This window comes from Trachypithecus francoisi, unplaced genomic scaffold (genome assembly GCF_009764315.1).
Source record: "Trachypithecus francoisi isolate TF-2019V2 unplaced genomic scaffold, Tfra_2.0 Lachesis_group1, whole genome shotgun sequence".
In the NCBI taxonomy this organism is placed as follows: Eukaryota; Metazoa; Chordata; class Mammalia; order Primates; family Cercopithecidae; genus Trachypithecus; species Trachypithecus francoisi.
The window spans coordinates 38865020-38884969 of NW_022681454.1; the positions used below are offsets into that span (position 1 = coordinate 38865020).

Sequence of the window (19950 nt, forward strand, 5' to 3'; positions counted from 1 at the left end):
TTTCTGAAGAAGCAACCGGTGGCCAATAAGCATTTGAAAAACCTCACTAGCAATCAGATAAATGAAAATTGAAACAACAATGAGATAGCATTTAACACTACATAGATAGCCAAAAATTTTAACATCTGATAATATTATGGGGAAAATGTTAGTCTTATACAGTGCTGGTGGGGTCTAAATTGGTACCTTACTTTGGCAAATCTTATGACTCAGCAATGCCACTCCTGGGGAGGTAAGAAAATGGAATTAGAGAGGGACCCAATGATTATCTGTATCATAATTTTTGTTACTTTTAAAAATGAAAATATTTATTTAAAATCTGTTTAAGTGTGCTGACATGGAAATGTCTTCAAGACATTATCCAGTGAAAAAATGCCTGTTTCAAAAATAAGGCCGGGTGCCGTGACTCACGTCTGTAATCCCAGCTCTTTGGGAGGCCCAGGTGGGCTGATCACTTAAGGCCAGGAGTTCAAGACCAACCTGGCCATCATGGCAAAACTCCGTCTCTACTAAAAATAAAAAAATTAGCTGGACATGGTGGCCACCTCTGTAATCCCAGCTACTCGGGAGGCCAAGGCAGGAGAATTGCTTGAACCTGGGAAACAGAGGTTGCAGTGAGCAGAGATCACAGCACAGCACTCCAGCCTGGGAGACAGAATGAGACTCTGTCTCAAAAAAAAAAAAAAAATTATAATTTAAATGTATTATATATGACCATCAAAAACTTAAAGACATAGCTAATATATTTTATAATTATATTATAAAAATATAGTTTTATAGTGTTATCACAACATAATTTTTAACAAAATGCAGACTAAGATAACAGACTATTATAAAAGTTTAAAACTTGCTAGCAAAAACCATTTTCAGATGTCTCCTATATATTCACTACTCTATAATTAAATTTTTTTTAAATGGCTTTATTTATTTTTCAAAAGTGATAAGCAAACAATAACTTTTACATTTTTTCCTTTATATAGTTGATTTGATGCTATGGGCTTGTAGCTTGTTTTCTGGATGTTATAAAGCATGATTTGAGTAGTGAGCTGGTAAAGCATTCACCTCAGCAGAAAATCTGGTAATGGTAATTTATTATTCAAAGGAAGGAACTAGAGCATAAAGCAATTTGTCAAGCTTAAAATGCATTTCCTAGTACCATGCACTATGAGTAACAGATAAAAAAGAAGCAGCAGCATTTATTAATGAACATCAACTTGAATGTGGTCATTGATTTTTTTTTTTTCCTAATGTGTTCTCAGATTGGTGCTCTCCTCTGTCTCAGACTATTTTGCTGCCATGTTTACTAATGATGTCAGAGAAGCAAGACAAGAAGAAATAAAAATGGAAGGTGTAGAACCAAATTCATTGTGGTCCTTGATCCAGTATGCTTATACAGGTAACAAGTCTGAAAATGTAAATTAAAACCTCTTAGATTTATGTTGTATTATTAGATTTCGGATTTCTGTTTTTAGAAAGCATGCCATAGCTAACAGTTAAGTCTGCTGTTGTCATCACTACCCTTTTGTATTTAACCTGGTGATAAATTAAAATCTCCATATTAAAACCTTTAAAATGGTTATCATAATTAAGTTTTTGAATGGCCCTTTAAAATGTTAATATAAAAATTAAATTAATTATGTAGTGTCAAATTTTTACATTTAAAATTTGAGAGTTGGCCAGATGCAGTGGCTTATACCTGTAAACCCCAGCACTTCGGGAAGCCAAGGCGGGACAGATGATCACTTGAGCCCAGGATTTCAATGCTGCAGTGAGCCATTGGTTACACCACTGCACTCCAGCCTGGGCAATAGAAAAGACCCTGTCTCAAAAAAAAAAAAAAAAAAAAAAAAGAGAGTTACACAGGTATATAGTAGATGTAAGTTACTAACTAATGTATCATTTTAAAATTCTGAAAATACGCCATTAGTTTTTATTTTAGTAGATGTCTCAAGGAGCTAATAATTTTTTTCTCCATTTAGTCCTTTTTTTCGTTTTGGGATGTCTTAAACCATGTAGGTCTGTAATGCATGTAATGAGCTCTTACATGGAACCACCACTGTTAACATCAGTTATTTTATAAAATAAGGTTAATGTAGTTCCATAGCTAATGGAATTTCTTTTTATCATTAAGGCCGCCTTGAATTAAAAGAAGATAATATTGAGTGCCTGTTATCTACAGCTTGCCTTCTTCAGCTTTCACAGGTTGTAGAAGCATGCTGTAAGTTTTTAATGAAACAGCTTCATCCATCCAACTGTCTTGGAATTCGTTCTTTTGCTGATGCCCAAGGTTGTACAGATTTGCATAAAGTGGCTCACAATTATACTATGGTATGTATTTTTTGAAAGTATCCTCCAAATGCATATTTCTTATTGTTGCAGGCTTATCTACATGTTACTGTTTTCCCATGGCTCTGCCACATGTCTTGAGATTGAGTTTCATTGCCTAGTGTGTCATATTTTCATTGAGTTATAATGGGAAAGCACCAAGTAATACTTCTCCTGGGTATATGAATCAAGCCCTAAAGTAGTCCCTGGGAAACAGAACAGTGGCCTACGCCTATTCCATTAAGATTTGCAGATTTGCTGCTTTTTAAAATAGGACTCTCCCCAAACATTTTACTTTGCTGCACGTGGATGAATTTCAGGATTGTATTCACTGATAGAAATTTCACTGATAGAAATTGGTGACAGGTTGCAGCATATTGGTAGAGGATGAATGGGAGGCTTTTTGTTAAGGATAAATCTGACTATGTATAAAGTATTTACAACCATGTATAATGATGTTTTTATTCATTATAGCAAATTATGTGCTCAAATCATAGAGGAGGTTCTGATTCAGTAGCCTGAAGGATAATAAAACGAAATAATCTGTACAAACCCCCATGATAGAAGTGTACCTGTATAGCAAATCTTCACATGTACCCCTGAACTTAAAAGTTAAAAAATGGGTTGACCTAGGAGAGTAAGAAAATAAGGTCATGTTGAGAGCATAGTGTTAGGACCACCCTGTATGGTTTTAACAGTAGAAGGGTGCAGGCAAGGGAGGGTGCATGGGTTTTTGAGGAATGTTCATGTTGCCACACTGTAACAGTTGGTTCTTCATACCTGGGCAATGACTGAAAACTGTTGCTTTAAATGCTTCAGTTTAGGGCAATACAGTTTCTAAGAGAAGAAAAAATGTGAACATTCACGTACATGTGTACAGTTGTGGATTACTGATTTTATCAGCATTTAGGAAATGTTATTTTGCCTACCCTCTCCTTCATCGTTCCATTGAGTTGGGATATGAAAAGATTGAGAGTGCTTTAGGAATCTTTCATTAGAGAAATAGAGATTTGGAAAAATTTTAAGAATAGGTATTTACAAACTATTGGGAAGATCAATTCTGTCTACTTCTTGAGCTTGGTGTGAGGATTAGATGAGTTAATAGAAGTTCAGCAGTCAGAACATTGATTGGCATGTCATATATCCAGTCAATGAGTCTCATTCCATTGTTGTCGTCATCATTATATAGATTTCCTCTATCCAACACAATAGAAATTTATGGGAGGGAACAAAAGCACTCACAAAACCACAGCCTTTATGATTGGTTTTCCTCCCTGTGGTGTAGTCATTTTCTCAGGAATGTTTCTTGTTTATGATAGTCACAGAGCCTCAACTGGAAAAATAAGAGATTGTACAACAGGACAGTAATATATAGCCCTAGTGTGCTATTATGTTGACATTTTAAAAATTAAGTCCATTGAAATGTTTTTTTCCCTCAGTCTTTATCATTCTTTGTAGATTCTCATTTTAACCATACACCTGCGATTTCAACTACTTTTTTGAATGAGATGAATATAAAGTTGGATTTTTTTCTTCATAATCAGTTTATAATTTGAATAATCATCTTTTTTCTAGGAAGGAGTTTTATTCAGGTGAAAACATTTATATGCATTTAGGTCACTCCTGTTGTTTACAGTAGAGGCATGCTTGCTGCTTTAAGGCTTACACAGAAATTAAATTTAAATTAGCTGAATGTTTTTAAAGCTATTTTCATAGCCAATTAGTTGTGGTAGATTTTTTTTCTCAAGGCCATTATTTAACATTATTCAGTTTTAACAGAGACATGAAATTGAATTCTAATAACAATAAGTAATTTAGAGGCAGATTGTCTGATTTGAATTGTTGCAATGGGAACCAAATGAAAATGTATAGCAAAATTCAATCTTCAATTTAAATAAATCCCTCCATAATTTCATTTGCTTAAAAACTATTCCAAAGGGGGAAAGGGCACAGTGCTAGCAAGTGTTTGGTAGCATGATAGTTGTGTGTATTTTAATATGGATTTAAAATATACAGCATAATACCACGCCAGTGAGTCCAATCAGTGAATGGTGCATGGACTGGGGACGTTCACTGATCCTGCACGAATACAAGTGGTAAAGGATGAGGAGTCCTCCCCAGGATCCATGAATCTGGAAACCTGTTTTCTCATTCTCCCTGCCGCTGAACATGACCTGGAGCAAGTCATATAACCTCTAAAAAAGTCTTAAGACTGGTTGTATCATTACAACTATTTATTGTCATTTCGAATTTATGACACAAATAAAAACATTTAATTTTAAAACTTAAAATTGTCTTTCTCAATCTAGAAGACATAAAAAACATTGAGATCTGCTAAAGTAGCTGCTTCAAAACCAAATTAATACTTTTGAAAAATACTTTGTATTCAACCTTGAGTTCAGTAGTATTTCATAAGTTGTTGAAAAACTCAATTTTCACTTAATGTAAATTATACTACAATGGAATGGGCATTATTCTGAGATAGATACATCAACAAATAATTTGTCAAGTGAATATTTACATGATAGTCTTTTTGTTACTGATGAAATCCAGTTAATGCCATTTGAAAGTATGGCATAGTTACACCAATGTATATATCTGTCGATTATACTTTATATGTTTAAGGAATTGGAAAGACATATTATTATTTCAGTTTCTTCACACTCACCTAACATTTTATCATAAGTGTCTTTCCATGTAGCTACATGATCTTTGTCTTTGACATGTTTAATGCTTATTTAATATACAGCTCCCTATAACTGAACATGTAGGCTATTTTCCATTTTTTGCCATTGTAAATAATAATACAGAGAAGTATTGTTAGGTATTCAGCTTTGTTTTTTGCTTACAAATTACTTATTAAGGTTTAAATTACAAATGGGATAACTGGGTTGAGAGTTTCAGCATTTTTGTAGTTCTTGCTATGTGTTACTAAAGAATGTCAGTATGCAATTCAATAGAACCTTTTGCTTGGAGCCATTCTAGCATTGAAGTTTTATTAAAATATGTTTCTGAAATGATAATCCATCATTTAAAATAGACTCATTTAGACATCCTTGAACAAATCATGATAAATTGAAGCAATTGAGCTTCATTAATTATTCATGAATGGTTTTCCCCTTTAGAACTTCTACTGATAGGAATGCCAAGCTAATATATATTTTAGATCAGTACCTCACTCAGGTTACCACAGGCTATATGGAAAATATAATTCTCATTTTAATATAGAAGATAGTTATTGATAGTCCTTATCTCTAGCTCTAATTTAAACAGCCTTAGCTTCTTTAGTAAACCTCTGCATGCTGAGACAGCGATAATACATCAGGAAATATGAGAAAAACATTAAGGGACAATATGTGTCTAGCATTTGCATTTATATTATAACTATGTCAACTATCCATTCATTAAGACTTACAACCTTTCAAATCAGATGGTATGTTTTCCTTCTCTCCTGATTATTTAGCATAATAGCCTATCAAGGTCATCTCACACCTAACGGCATTTTTATTTCCCATTTCCAATTATAGAGGATTTGATTCTAACGTGAGGCCAGGACTGAGTCATCTAATGTCCTGATCCCATGGCATTGTAGGTCACTACTTTTTTCCCCCACTTTGGTCCTTTTTCCTATGAGACCAAAAGAGCTTTGTAAATTATATTAGAAGAGATTAAAAATTTAAAAACAGACACTTAGAACATATAACAAATTAAAAAACAGACCCTTAAAAGAGATTAAAAATTTGAAAACAGACCCAAAATCCTAGATGGTCTTATAAATATCATTAAAACGATCTTGAAGACCAATATGGTTGTAGTATAACCCTAAGGACAAATACTCATTCCAGGGAAGATATGAGAAGACATCTGTGGTCTAGAAAGGTTCTGGAAAATCTAGCCATCCTGGAGGCCATTTCCTAATTAGAGAAGTAACCAGGCTCTCTAGGTGTTTGGCTCCACTGCTGGCCAAATTCTTCAGCACCTACAAATCCAAACCACAAATCTAACTACTTCTCATGTTAGAGTATCATACATCTCAGTGTCTAATTCATTTTTTATCTCTTCCTTCAAAAGAATGGCCAGAAGTATTTCCTAACTTGAGTGAAGCAATACTTAAATGTCCCAGGTCCATTTTTTGAATGTAATAAGTGATATAACACTTTAATTCTACTTATATATGTTTAACAACATAATTGTAGTTTAATTTTTTTTTTCTCTGCTGTGTTTCTTTCCTAACAAGTAGTAGTACATTGTAAGGTCTAAAATATAAATTGTGTGTGGTAGCTAACACAAAAAGCTTTTACTTTCTTCTAAGTAAATTGTGATGGTCAGAAGGGACAATATTGTTTATCTGCTATTTCTTCCCTCTAGGAGCATTTCATGGAAGTAATCAGAAACCAGGAATTTGTATTATTACCAGCCAGCGAAATTGCAAAGCTCTTGGCAAGTGATGACATGAACATTCCTAATGAGGAGACAATATTGAATGCACTTCTTACTTGGGTCCGTCATGATTTAGAACAGAGACGGAAAGATCTAAGTAAACTTTTGGCTTATATTAGGCTACCTCTTCTTGCACCACAGGTAATTAATAGGTACTTGTTTATAGGAATTTTTCTTTGCCTATTCTATCAAAGAAAGTAATTTTACACGTATTCCTATGAAACGTGTAGGTGAAAAGATAGTAGCTAACAAAATTCTGCTTATGTTTTCAGTCCAGAAGATCTGGCTACCTAAATTGCTTCAATTAAGTAACTTTTTTTTTTTTTTTAATTTTATTTTGAGATGGAGTCTTGCTTTGTTGCCCAGGCTGGAGTGCAGTGGCCCGATCTCAGGTCACTGCAACCTCTGCCTCCCCAGTTCAAGTTATTCTCCTGCCTCAGCCTCCCAAGTAGCTGGGATTACAGGTGCGTGACACCATGCCCAGCTAATTTTTGTATTTTTTAGTAGAGATAGGGTTTCACCATATTGGCCAGACTGGTCTCAAACTCCTGACCTCAGGTGATCTGCCTGCCTCAGCCTCCCAGAGTGCTGAGATTACAGGTGTGAGCCACCGTGCCCATCCTTAATTAAGTAACATTCTTGATTTGGGGTTAGTAATTTAATTGACTCAGCTACAAACCTATCCTACCAATTGGAGGAGAATTACTAAAGCTGCTAATAAAAGGACCACTGGACTCTAGAAACCAGAAAATTTAGCTTAATTTCTTTGCCACATGTTTAATAAAGTGTCCACAAAATATTGGATTCTGGTGATATATAATTAATAAGGTATATTAATAGTCAAAGCTCTGACATTTTAAAACTGTGACTTGGCATATTCACACAGCTCAGTTTCTTCATCTGTCAAGTAGAGATAACGTCTTCCCTGACTATCTCACAGGATTATTATAAGGATCAGAAACATGCTCTATTATATAAAATGTGCTGTGAATAAAAATATTATTTCAGAATTAAGAGCTATCTAGTTGGTGCATTCAAGGCAATCAGTCATAACATTTACATGCATAGTTTTCCCCTTTTTACAGTTTTCACTGGAGTATATAAAAATTTTCCCTGTATACTTTGCTGCCTATCTCAAGGCCTTGAATGGTGAAAGAGGTTTTGAAAGCAGAAAAAGAATGAGCTGTTACTGTTCAAGTTGACTTTCTTTTGCTTTTTTTAAAGTGTCATAAATGTTCTCTTATTTGCAGTTATCTTGAGCATAAAGCATTATTTCCTGCTGTTGTGAGCAAAAGTTACTGTTCTTTACCTTACAGAGACAGTAATCAATGTGGATGCTTTGTAAGACCTTCCTCTTCAGAAATAGAATATTGTATGAATACATAGGACTGAAACTGCATGAGTTGATAATTCAGGAAAAGTAACATAATAAAATGTTTCTCTTGAAATCAGATTTTTAAAAGGGAGTTACATTTTTACTGCTACTTAGCAGATTTTTTAAAATTCTTTCTAGATGAAATCATACCAAATCTGAAAAATCCTATTTGACTTTGAAAAGAATCTGTGCAATTAAGTAACCTGACAATTTACTTCACTTCTGTAGTTTCAAATATTCATGGTACTATATTTGCACGACTCTCATAGACCTTTAAAATATCTCTTATCCAGGATACTACTGGTAATCCTAGCCATAAGTTCTTAGGGTTGAAAGGCATTTTGGAGATCATTTGTTCCAACACCTGTTGTGCAAATGAAGTGACAGACCAAAAAAATAAATCCGTATGTTCAAAATCACAGTGTGATTGCATAAATTCCTCTCTTTCTGCATTGTGGTTTTAATTGGTTTTTGCTATTTGGCTAACATCATAGGGCTAATAAGAGGCAGAGGTGGGACTTGAACCCAAGAACAGTTCTGTACCTTATCCGCTAAACCATTCTGCCTCTTGAATGTACTGTGTGTAAAATTGCTAGAGGTAGCAGGGAGATGGTATCAGATGGAGGAAGAAATAGATTAAAAAAATAAATCAGTGATTATAATGAGATGAAGACTGTGACAGATACGTGAATGTGGCATTCTGAAAATAATGGAAGTAACCCACCCAAAAGAGGGGTTGATGAGAAAACAGGGAGAACTTCTTACAGTGTTACTTGATCCACATTATGAATTAGCCACCCAAAAGAGGGTGATAACCAGGAGAAATAGGAGCTGTACTTCATCATGAAGTCATGAACAAGTATATTGTATTTTGGAATGTGAAGGTAGTTTGCATCGCTAGAGTGCAGAAATAAAAGGGGATAAAGTCAAGAGATGAGGCTGAAGAGGGGAATGGACCAGAACATGGAGAACCTCTAGTTATGCCAAGGAGTTTGAATTTTATCCTGAAAGCAATGAGGAAGCACTAAAGGATTTTTTAGTAGGAGTGGCATAATTATAATTTTATTTCAGAAAGATTACTGTAACTGCATTGTGGAGAATGGATCTGAGGGGTCAAAGCCAAAACCCATTAGGAAGGCTTTTGGAATTCAGACAAGTGAATTAGGCACACTCTGGCAGTGGATATAGACAGAAATTACCAGGCTCAAGAGCTATTTATGAGGTCAGATTGACAAAACTTAATGACTGAATGGTGAGGGTATACGAAAAGAGGAATCGAGACTGACTCTGATTTGTGCAATTAGGCTAATTAAAAGGTGCTCTCAATTGAAACAAGGAATATAGAATGAAGAGCTAATTCAGGGAATGGAGAAGGAAGTTGAAGAATCATGTTCCCAAAGCTTCTTGGCACCTTTAATTCTTTTAGAGTCTAAGGACTCTGAAGTCCTTAGACTTTTTTGAAAACTACTTCCTTAGATTTGTTGAATCCAAAGGCAAGAGAATGACACTGGCCAAGGAGTACACAAGAGTGCTCGGGATGGAACCCTAGGAGACACAATATATAGAGGTTGTTCCCAAACCTGGCTAAATAACCGGAGTGTTATTAAAAATTGATATCATACTTCAAAAAGGACAAAGTTTTATCATCATCCTTTGCTACAGAGAAGACAAGGAAGGAAAATCCAGTGGATTAGCCCAGTGGTTCTCAAAGTGCAGTCCCTAACAGGAAGATCAGCACTACTTGGAACTTCTTGGAAATACAGATTAGGCCTCACCTCACACCTACTGAATATGAAACTCTGGGGCTGGGGCCTAGCAAATGGTGTTTTAATAAGTCTTCCAGGCCGGGCGCGGTGGCTCAAGCCTGTAATCCCAGCACTTTGGGAGGCCGAGACGGGCGGATCACAAGGTCAGGAGATCGAGACCATCCTCGCTAACACGGTGAAACCCCGTCTCTACTAAAAAATACAAAAAAACACTAGCCGGGCCAGGTGGCGGGCGCCTGTAGTCCCAGCTACTCAGGAGGCTGAGGCAGGAGAATGGCGTGAACCCGAAAGGCGGAGCTTGCAGTGAGCTGAGATCTGGCCACTGCACTCCAGTTTGGGCAACAGAGCGAGACTCCGTCTCAAAAAAAAAAAAAAAAAAGTCTTCCAGTGGCTTTGATGCATCCTCAAGTGTGAGAACCATTGTCCACCATAAGTAGTGGTGATGGAAGCCACATTGCCTTGTATAATTTAAAGAAGTTACTGTACCTCTCAGAACATTTTTCTTTCCTACAGTGATAATACTGTGCTGCAGTATTGTGACATTTAGAGATACTGGCAGGATTGATTTTTTTTCACTGCCATAAGTGAATGGCAAGATTGCAGAATTAGAGTTATCAGATAATAAAGTTTTGAAGTAGACACTAAAATAATGAAGAAAGTGTTGGATTGTATCCTGTATGTTTTATTTTAAAAGGTAGGAAAATATAACAATTATTAAATTACCATATGCCAATCAAATAATAAATGACTAATATTTTTAAAATTCAGATTAGGTGTGGTTACCAAGAGAATTTATTTTTATGAAATAGCTCCTTTTCCAATGATACCAACTAAATGAGATTTTATCCTACTCTGTTAATATGAAACATTCCACTTACCCTGGCTAGAAGGGATTCAATTTACATACAGTAATTTTATCATAGTGTCTCCAACAGTAGATTCTTAAAATAATATAGGAAATAATGCCTGATGATCATTTTTGTATGGCTTTTTTTTTTTTTGACAGAGTTTTGCTCTTTTTGCCCAGGCTGGAGTGCAGTGGTACAATCTTATCTCACTGCAACCTCTGCCTCCTGGGTTCAAGAGATTCTCCTGCCTCAGCCTCCCGAGTAGCTAGGATTAACAGACACACGCCACCATGCCCAACTAATTTTGTATTTTTAGTAGAGATAGGGTTTCACCATGTTGGCCAGGCTAGTCTCGAACTCCTGACCTCAAGAAATCCACCCACCTCGGTCTCCCAAAGTGCTGGGATTACAGGTGTGAGCCACGGTGCCCAGTTTTTAAAAATTTTGTGGAAATAGGGTCTCACCATGTTGCCCTGAGTGGTCTTTGACTACTGGACTCAAGTGGTCCTCCCACCTCAGCTTCTCAAAGTACTGTGATTGATTTTATCTTACTCTTGAAAGCATTCCAAACATTTCCATTTGATCAAATTTTAAACCATGTGAATAGAAATACTAGGGCATATATACATTATTTAAAAGATTTTGACACCTAAATTGTAAATGTTTTCAATGTTTAGCCTGAATTTATAAGTATCTGAGTCTCTGCTATTCCACTCTCAGTTTGGTATTGTTTTCTAAAGAAAGTCGGAAATATAAAATGAGTCAGTATTTACCTTTAGCATTCTTTTAGTTTACAAGGTCTTGATACTAAAACAACTTTTTTTTTTGGACAGGGTCTCACTCTGTCACTCAGGCTTGAGTGTAGTGGCACAATCATAGCTCACTGCAGCCTCAAACTCCTGGGCTCAAGTGATCCTCCCACCTCCGCCTCTCGAGTAGCTGAGACTACAGTCACTGTGCCCCATCACACATCTGACTAGTTGTTTTTTTTTTTTAATTTTTTGTAGAGACAGGGTCTCACTTTGTTGCCCAAGCTGCTCTCAAACTCCTGGCCTCAAGTGATCCTCCTGCCTAAGCCTCCCAATATGCTGGGATTATAGGCATAAGCCCCCTTGCCCAGCCTCCAAAACATTTTTTTAACATCTATAGAGTTCATAAATTATTCACATTCTATTTGTGTTTGAGGGGACAGTTTTAGAGCAGTAGTCATAAGGTGAACAAATATGAGTGAGGATAAAAATTTATAAAATGAAACTTTGTTCCTGTATTATGAATGCTTTCATTTTAATAATTTGCTCTTCTTTTATAGCAGAGAAGGCATTTAGTATTCACCAAAAATGCAGAGTACATAAGAGTATATATTTTGTAGTTTTCTCTCAGTGTCTTCTGAATAATTTTCTAAATGATACCTGGTTCCTCCCATTTGATTAATGTGATACTTAGATTAATGGCTTTTTTAATTCAAATGTAATTAATCCTACTTATTCATAATTTATAGATTATAGTTTAATCCTACTTATTCATTTAATTAATCCTACTTATTCATAATTATAGATTATCTGTATATTAGGAAATATACTTTGCTTCAAATTGCAGTTACTATTGAGTCTTCCAAGAGTTTACTTTCTACATTTTTTTACATTTATTTTTATTTAGAAATGACTAAAGTAATTGTATATAATAGAATTAACATAAACATTAAAATTAACCTTAATGAGCCAACTTTATGCATATTCACTAATGGTTTCTGTGACAAGTATAACTATGTTTTGTATGCATAGAAAAAAATGTGGAGTAATTAATACCAAAATGTATATTCTGGTGTAGATCAGGGGACTTACATCATATTTTGGCTTTTTTGCCTTTGGTATGCAGTGCTAGTTTCCAAATGCCACCAACTTTTTTATAGTGACTCTTTTTAGAGACTGTTTCCCTCTTCCTCTATAAAAACATGAACATATCATCAACATCATTAGTCACTAGGAAAATGCAAAATAAAACCACATTTTCCACCTTCCTGAATGGCTAAAATAGAGACAAACTAACAATTGGTGAGGATGTGCAAAAACAGGAACCCTCGTACAGTGCTGGTGGGAATGTAAGGTGGTGCCGCCACTTTATAAAACAGTTTGGTTGTTTCTTAAAAAGTTAAACATAAATTTGCCATATGCCCCAGCAATTCTACTCCTAGGTAATAATTACCCAAGAGAAATATATCCACACAAAGACTTGTACATAAACGTTCTTGGCAGCTTTGTTCATAATAGCTTGAAACTGGAAGCAACCTAAGAAGCATCCATCAACTGATGAATGGATAGATAAAATGAGGAGTAGACCGACAGTGGAATATTATTCAATGATAAAAAGAAATGAAGCACTGATACGAGTAGCTACAGCAGGGACAAGTCTCAAAAGTATGCTAAGGGAAAGAAGCAAGACACCAGAGTCTCCATATTGTATGATTCTCTGTATATGAAATGTCCAGCAAAAGCAAATCTGTAGAGACAGATTAGTGCTTGGGACAGAAGATGGGAATGAGGATCAACAGTAAATGGGCATGTGGGATCTAATTGAGGTGAAGAAAATGTTTCAGAACGGTTTTATGGTAATAGTTCCACAACTTGGTAATTTACTACAAATCACTGAATTGTGTACTTGGAATGGATAAATTAGGACATGTAAAGTATGCCCCAATAAAATTGTAAAGAAATATATAGTCAAATACAACCCGCAGTGTATCGAAAGTATACACTCTGACCAGAAAGGTCTTTTTCCAGGAATACTGAAATGATCATTAAGAAATCTATGAAGGGGCGAGGCATGGTGGCTCATGCCTGTGATCCCAGCACTGTGGGAGGCCAAGGTAGGAGAATCACTTGAAGGCAGGAGCTCAAGACCAGCCTAGCCAATATGGTGAAGCCCGTCTTTACTAAAAATACAAAAATTAGCTGGATGTGGTGGCGCATGCCTGTAATCCCAGCTACTCAGGAGGCTGAGGCAGGAGAATTGCCTGAACCTGGGAGGCAGAGGTTGCAGTGAGCTGAGATTGCGCCATCACACTCCAGCCTGGGTGACAGTGAGACATCCTGTCTCAAAAAAAAAAAAAAAAAAATCTATGAAAATCTATATTATCTTTATTGAATATAATAAAAATAGATAACTAAATGTTACAGCAACTATTGTCCTAAATAATGAAACACTAAAACCATATCAATTCAAACCAGAAACAAGATACTCTATCATCCTAATTATTTAACATTCTTTAGAAGGCTTTAGCAATTGCAATAATAAAATAATTGGCATACACATTAGAAAAAGATATTTGACTATCCCTATTTGGTGACAGTTATGATTATTTGCATAACACATAGAGCTTAATAAGGGAATTTGGTAAAGCAATAGGTTAATACAAGTGTAATCAGTAGATTTTCTCTCCTGCAAAACATATATGAAGTAAACTTTTAAAATCCATTCCCAATAGCAATGAAAATAATAAAATATATAGGAAATATATAATCAAGAAAGGTATAATATGTAGAAAGCTATACAACAAATGGAAAGGCTTCTTGAACAGAAAGACTTAATATAAAAACATCAGTTCTCCAAAATTAATAAATTTAATTAATAAATTTAAGTTCTTATTAGAATTCCAAGAGAATCAGGATAAAAAAAAACTGGATAAATTTGTCTTAAGTTTACATGAAAAATAAAGGCACAAAAATAGCCAAGAAAGCTATGAAAGTTAACAGCGAGGGAAACCTAAAAATATCGGGTATCAGAATATGCTGTAAAAGACACTGTAATAAAATATGCTATTTAGAAATAGGAGTAGACAAATCGATAGAATAAAGAATTAAAAAAACAAACCTCATATACCTTGAGATCTATTTATGGAATGTAATTTATGACCAAGATCCAATTCAGTTGGAAATGGAGGGGGTTATTTAATAAGTGGTACAGAACTGGCTCTTGATCTTAAAGAAAATAAAAATGCTCCTCTACTCATACTCTAGTTAAACATTAATTCCAAAAAAAATGAATTTCACATGGATCCTTGCCTAAATGAAAGAAAGCAATAAAATCTTGCCAGATAATCCAGGAGACTACATCTACAAACTGCAGCAAAAAGACTTTCTAAGCAGGACTATGAAAAGAAAGACACATATTTGATGACCTAAAAATGAAAAATTATTTGAATAGCAAAAGTATTATGAAACAACCTTAATAGACAAATGATTAAAAATCTAGAAAAATACAGTTGAAAAATAAAGGATTAGTGTGTGTATTATAAGAAACTCTTACAAATTTTTAATTAAAAGATAGTAGACAAAAGGAGGCAGATAAAGGAAGAAAAAAGTACAAATGGTCAAAATATTTTTAAATGCTTATATTCACTTATCAGAAAAATTCAAATTAAAGGGAAAATGTGATATCATTAACAAAAAGAGCTAAAACACTTATTCCTGGCAGGAATGTTGTGGTCTTGTGCTCTTATATATGGCTATAATGGAATGTGAGCCACTTTGCTATACATGGCTGTCTCTATATATAGACACACATATATGGCCGTATATACATATATATGGCTATATACATGGCTATATGTATAGGTCTCTCTCTCTCTCTCTCTAGATATATATATGTATACATGGCTTTCCTCTCTCTCTATATATATATATAAAATGGAATGTGAGCCACTTTATTATACATGACTATAATGGAATGTGAGCCACTCTGGAAAATAATCTGACAACATTGATCATACACATAGACACACACAGATACACATATATGTGCACACACATGCATACATATATACTTTGACCCACCTGGAATCAATTCAATTCTTAGAAATCTGTCCTATAAAGGTAAAAATTAATACATAAGGACTTTTGTACTGGACTTGTTTTTAGTAGCAGAAAAAAGTATATTTACATATGCATGTGTGTATATATACACATATATACATATGAATATATGTATGTACATACTGAAACAAAGTTAATGACCATAATAAGGAAATGGCTAAAAAATTAGCATATCTATATACTATAGAGTATTATGCAGTTATTAAAAAGAATAGATCAGGCCGGGCCCGGTGGCTCACGCCTGTAATCCTAGCACTTTGGGAGGCCGAGGCGGGCGGATCAGGAGGTCAGGAAATCGAGACCATCCCAGCTAACACAGTGAAACCCCATCTCTACTAAAAATACAAAAAATTACCCGGATGTGGTGGCGGGCGCCTGTATTCCCAGCTACTTGGGAGGCTGAGGTAGGAGAATGGCGTGAACCTGGGAGGCAGAGCTTGCAGTGAGCCGAGATCGTGCCACTGCACTCCAGCCTGGGCGACAGAGCAAGACTCCGTCTCAAAAAAAAAAAAAAAAAAAAAGAATAGATCAGAACTATACCTTTTTAGAAGACCTGGAGGAATTTTCGTGAGATATTGTTGAGTAAAGATGGTAAGATGCAGCAAAGCATATAATAAAACAATTACTAAAAGAAAAAACTGTAAAAATTACTACATGTATTTATATATGTTATACATATAAATGTATGAGAATTATGTCAGCAGAGGATTGCATAAATATGAAGAAAATATGAAAGGCTGCACACCAGGTTGTTTTTATAAGGCAGGGAAGAATTGCAGGATGGGTAGGGGGGATGGAGAACCAAGCACAAAAGGAAAAGATTTAAAATTTTTGTTTGTTTTATTTAATTTCCAATGTGATCGTACTTTCATTTTATTTTTTAAAAGACTATCATTTTTAAAAAGACAAGGTGTAATCGTATTTGTGCTATATAAACATATAAAAATTGTATTTGTGTTATATAAATACATAAAGTTGGATTCAGTGACACAAAAGGGATTTTAATGTTTTTAGACCAATCACTGTTTGGAGTTCATTGTCCCTTGAGAAATTGGTAACTTTTGCTTTTGCAGTTGTTAGTTGGACATTGTTTAGCAAAGTTAACGCAGCATAATTAGTCAACTCCCACTTATAATTATTCTTCCATTAGAATTAGTTCTGATTTTAATAGTAAAATTATTTATTTTAGAAAATCTGGAAATTATAGAAAAGTAGTAAAAAAAACTTTATTTAAAAAGCACCAGTATTCCTACTACCCAGAGATAAGCACTACAGTACTAAGATTTTAGAGGATACCATTTATGCTACTCATGTTTTGTTTTTCAGTGAAATTTAAAATGTAAATCTTGTAAATGTTGCATATTTTAGTCAAAAATATGTGCCTATGCTTGAATTTTTAAAAAATATGTAAAAATCCATTTGATAGTTGTGTCATTTTTTTCTGTAAACCCTACCATTTTCTTAGTCATTCAGTATACATACCCACCACTATTCTTTTCTAGTTCCTGGCAGACATGGAAAATAATGCACTTTTTCGGGATGATATAGAATGTCAGAAACTCATTATGGAAGCAATGAAGTACCATTTATTACCAGAGAGACGACCCATGTTACAGAGTCCTCGGACAAAACCTAGGAAGTCAACTGTTGGTACATTATTTGCAGTTGGGGGAATCGATTCAACGAAAGGTATCAAATAATCTTTTATTTGGGGGAGGGAGGAACAAAGAAAAAGATATTTTAATAAGTACATATATGGCCAAAGAACTCTTTGGAGAAATGGCTGGTTGCAGGACAGGGGCAGAAAAAGTACCAGATAATTGTGTAACATCCTCTAGACCAGAAAAAAGGAAGTGGTCAAAGAATGATGGAGACAGGTCAAAAGACACAGGAAACAGTTTGTAGGGGCTACTATTGTCCAAATCTGGGATAATCTGAGCTTCAAAATAAATAATAGTAAAAGATTATAACCTATGAAATCAATAAGTATCCATGGTTCCACACCTATACAAATAAACAAGGGAGAAAGGAAAGCTCTTCCTTACAGAAGAATGCCAATGAATGAATATAGAAGGAAAGATGAGATTACAAAAGTTACCATTTAGTAACCACCAGTAACCAATTCAGTCGAGAATTATCAGTGGATGCTAGACTAGTGGGAAAAGTTTGACAACAGGATACTTAGTCTAAAAGTGTCTCTCAGCCACATGTTTACTAGTTACAAATACACAAATAGTATATTTACAGTAGAAAAACCTGGCACACAGCACTTAAGCAAATGATCAAAGATAATGTTGACAGAAAACAGACTAAGCAGCAGCATTGTGCAGGACAGGATGCACGGAGAATTCAGCCACCCATCTATGCCGTCCTTGCCAAGAGTGTGTAACCTGAATCTAATCATGAGGAGGAAACAAATCTAAGTTGAGAGACAGTCTACAAAATAACTTATCTAGTATTCAAAAATGTCAGTGTCATGAAATAAAAGATTCAGAAATTGTTCCAGATTATAGGAGACTAAAGAGACGTGACAGCTATTATAATGCATCATCTTGGATTTTCTTTTGCTGTAAAAGACATAACTGAGACAAATGACAAAATCCAAATAAGGTCTGTAGATTAGATAATAATGTGGTATAAATGTGAATTTCAGGCGGGTACTGTGGCTCACGCCTGTAATCTCAGCACTTTGGGAGGATGAGGTGGGTAGATCACTTAAGGTCAGGAGTTCAAGACCAGCATGGGCAATATGGTGAAACCCCGTCTTTACCAAAAATACAAAAAAATTAGCCCAGCATGGTGGCACACGCCTATAGTCCCAGCTACACTCGGGAAGCTGAGGCAGGAGGATCACCTGAGTCCAAGAAACAGAGGTTGCAGTGAGCCGAGATTGCGCCACTGCACTCCAGCCTGGGTGACAGAGCAAGACTCTGTCTCAAAAAAAAAAAAAAAAAAGTTAATTTCCAGATTTTGATTATTGTATTTTGGTCTTATAAGATAATTTCTCATTTTGAGGAAGATACACTGAGTATTAGAAGTATAATGCCATAATTTCTGCAAGTTACTGTTTTTTTGTTTTTTGCTTTTTTGAAACAGAGTCTTGTTCAGTCACCCATGCTGAAGTACAGTGATGCTATCTCAGCTTACTGCATCCTCTGCCTTCCGGGTTCAAACAATTCTCCTCCCTCAGCCTCCTGAGTAGCTGGGACTACAGGCACATGCCACCACACATGCCTGACTAATTTTTGTATTTTTAGTAGAGATGAGGTTTCACCATATTGGCCAGCTGTTCTCAAACTCCTGACCTCAAGTGATCTGGCTGCCTCATCCTCCCAAAACGATGGGATTACAGCTGTGAACCAGTGCACCGGGCCACAACTTACTCCTAAACAGTTCAGGGGAAAAAAATACCTACATAGCAAATACAGTAAAAAGTAAACATTTGGGAAATCTGGGTCAAAGGTATCTTAAGAATTCTTTGTACCACTCTCACAAGTTATTATTAATATTAAAAATAGGCAGGGATCATGCCTATAATCCCAGCACTTTGGGAGGCCGTGGCGGGTGGATCACTTGAGGTCAGGAGGTCGAGACCAGCCTGGCCAACATGGTGAAACCTCATCTCTACTAAAAAATACCTAAAAAAATTAACCAGGCGTGGTGGCAGGTGCCCGTAATCCCAGCTACTTGGGTGGCTGAGGCAGGAGAATCACTTGAACATGGGAGGCGGAGATTGCAGTGAGCGGAAATCATACCACTGTACCCCAGCCTGGGCAATAGAGCAAGAGTCTGTCTCAAAAAAATAATAATAATTAAAAATAATAGTAATAAACACTATGCACAGTGCTTGCTGGGTGCCAGTATTATGCTAGAAACTTTCTGTGTATTATCCCTCAATATGCATTGATCTCCCCTTTGAACTCCTGGCACTAGCAGTCTGCAATCTCCTGACAATCTCTGACTTCTGGCTACCTCTCTGATGTCAGCTCATTCTGTTAATACTTCTTCCCTTACTAATGCTTTTATTTCAACCCCATTGGCCTTTTCATTCATCTAACAGGCCAAACATTTTATCCATATCCAGGATATTACTTTAGCTGATGCTCTCACTGGCATGCTCTGCCCCCAGATATTGAAGTGCCTAGCAGAAATTATTCACTCAAATCTCTCAAATGACAACTTACCAAGGAGGCCTTCCATGACCATTCAATAGCAACCCCCTGACTACCACTTTCTAACCCAAATAACATATAACATAGTGCTATTTATTTGTAGATGCTTACGTTTTAGATATAGGCCTGATGACTGCATGGTACAGACATAAATAA

General features: G+C 35.6%; 1 protein-coding gene across 7 annotated transcripts in view; it reads left to right on the forward strand.

Annotated features, from left to right (window-relative positions):
• The window catches only part of KLHL5 (kelch like family member 5), an 84188-nt gene that overhangs the window by 35076 nt on the left and 29162 nt on the right, over positions 1–19950 (forward strand). For all 7 annotated transcript variants that reach the window (XM_033213999.1, XM_033214000.1, XM_033214001.1 and 4 more), the window contains 4 exons: positions 1260–1396; positions 2132–2328; positions 6694–6906; positions 17125–17311. In XM_033213999.1, coding sequence (XP_033069890.1) covers positions 1260–1396; positions 2132–2328; positions 6694–6906; positions 17125–17311 — 734 coding nt within the window. The remainder of the gene's footprint in view (positions 1–1259; positions 1397–2131; positions 2329–6693; positions 6907–17124; positions 17312–19950) is intronic.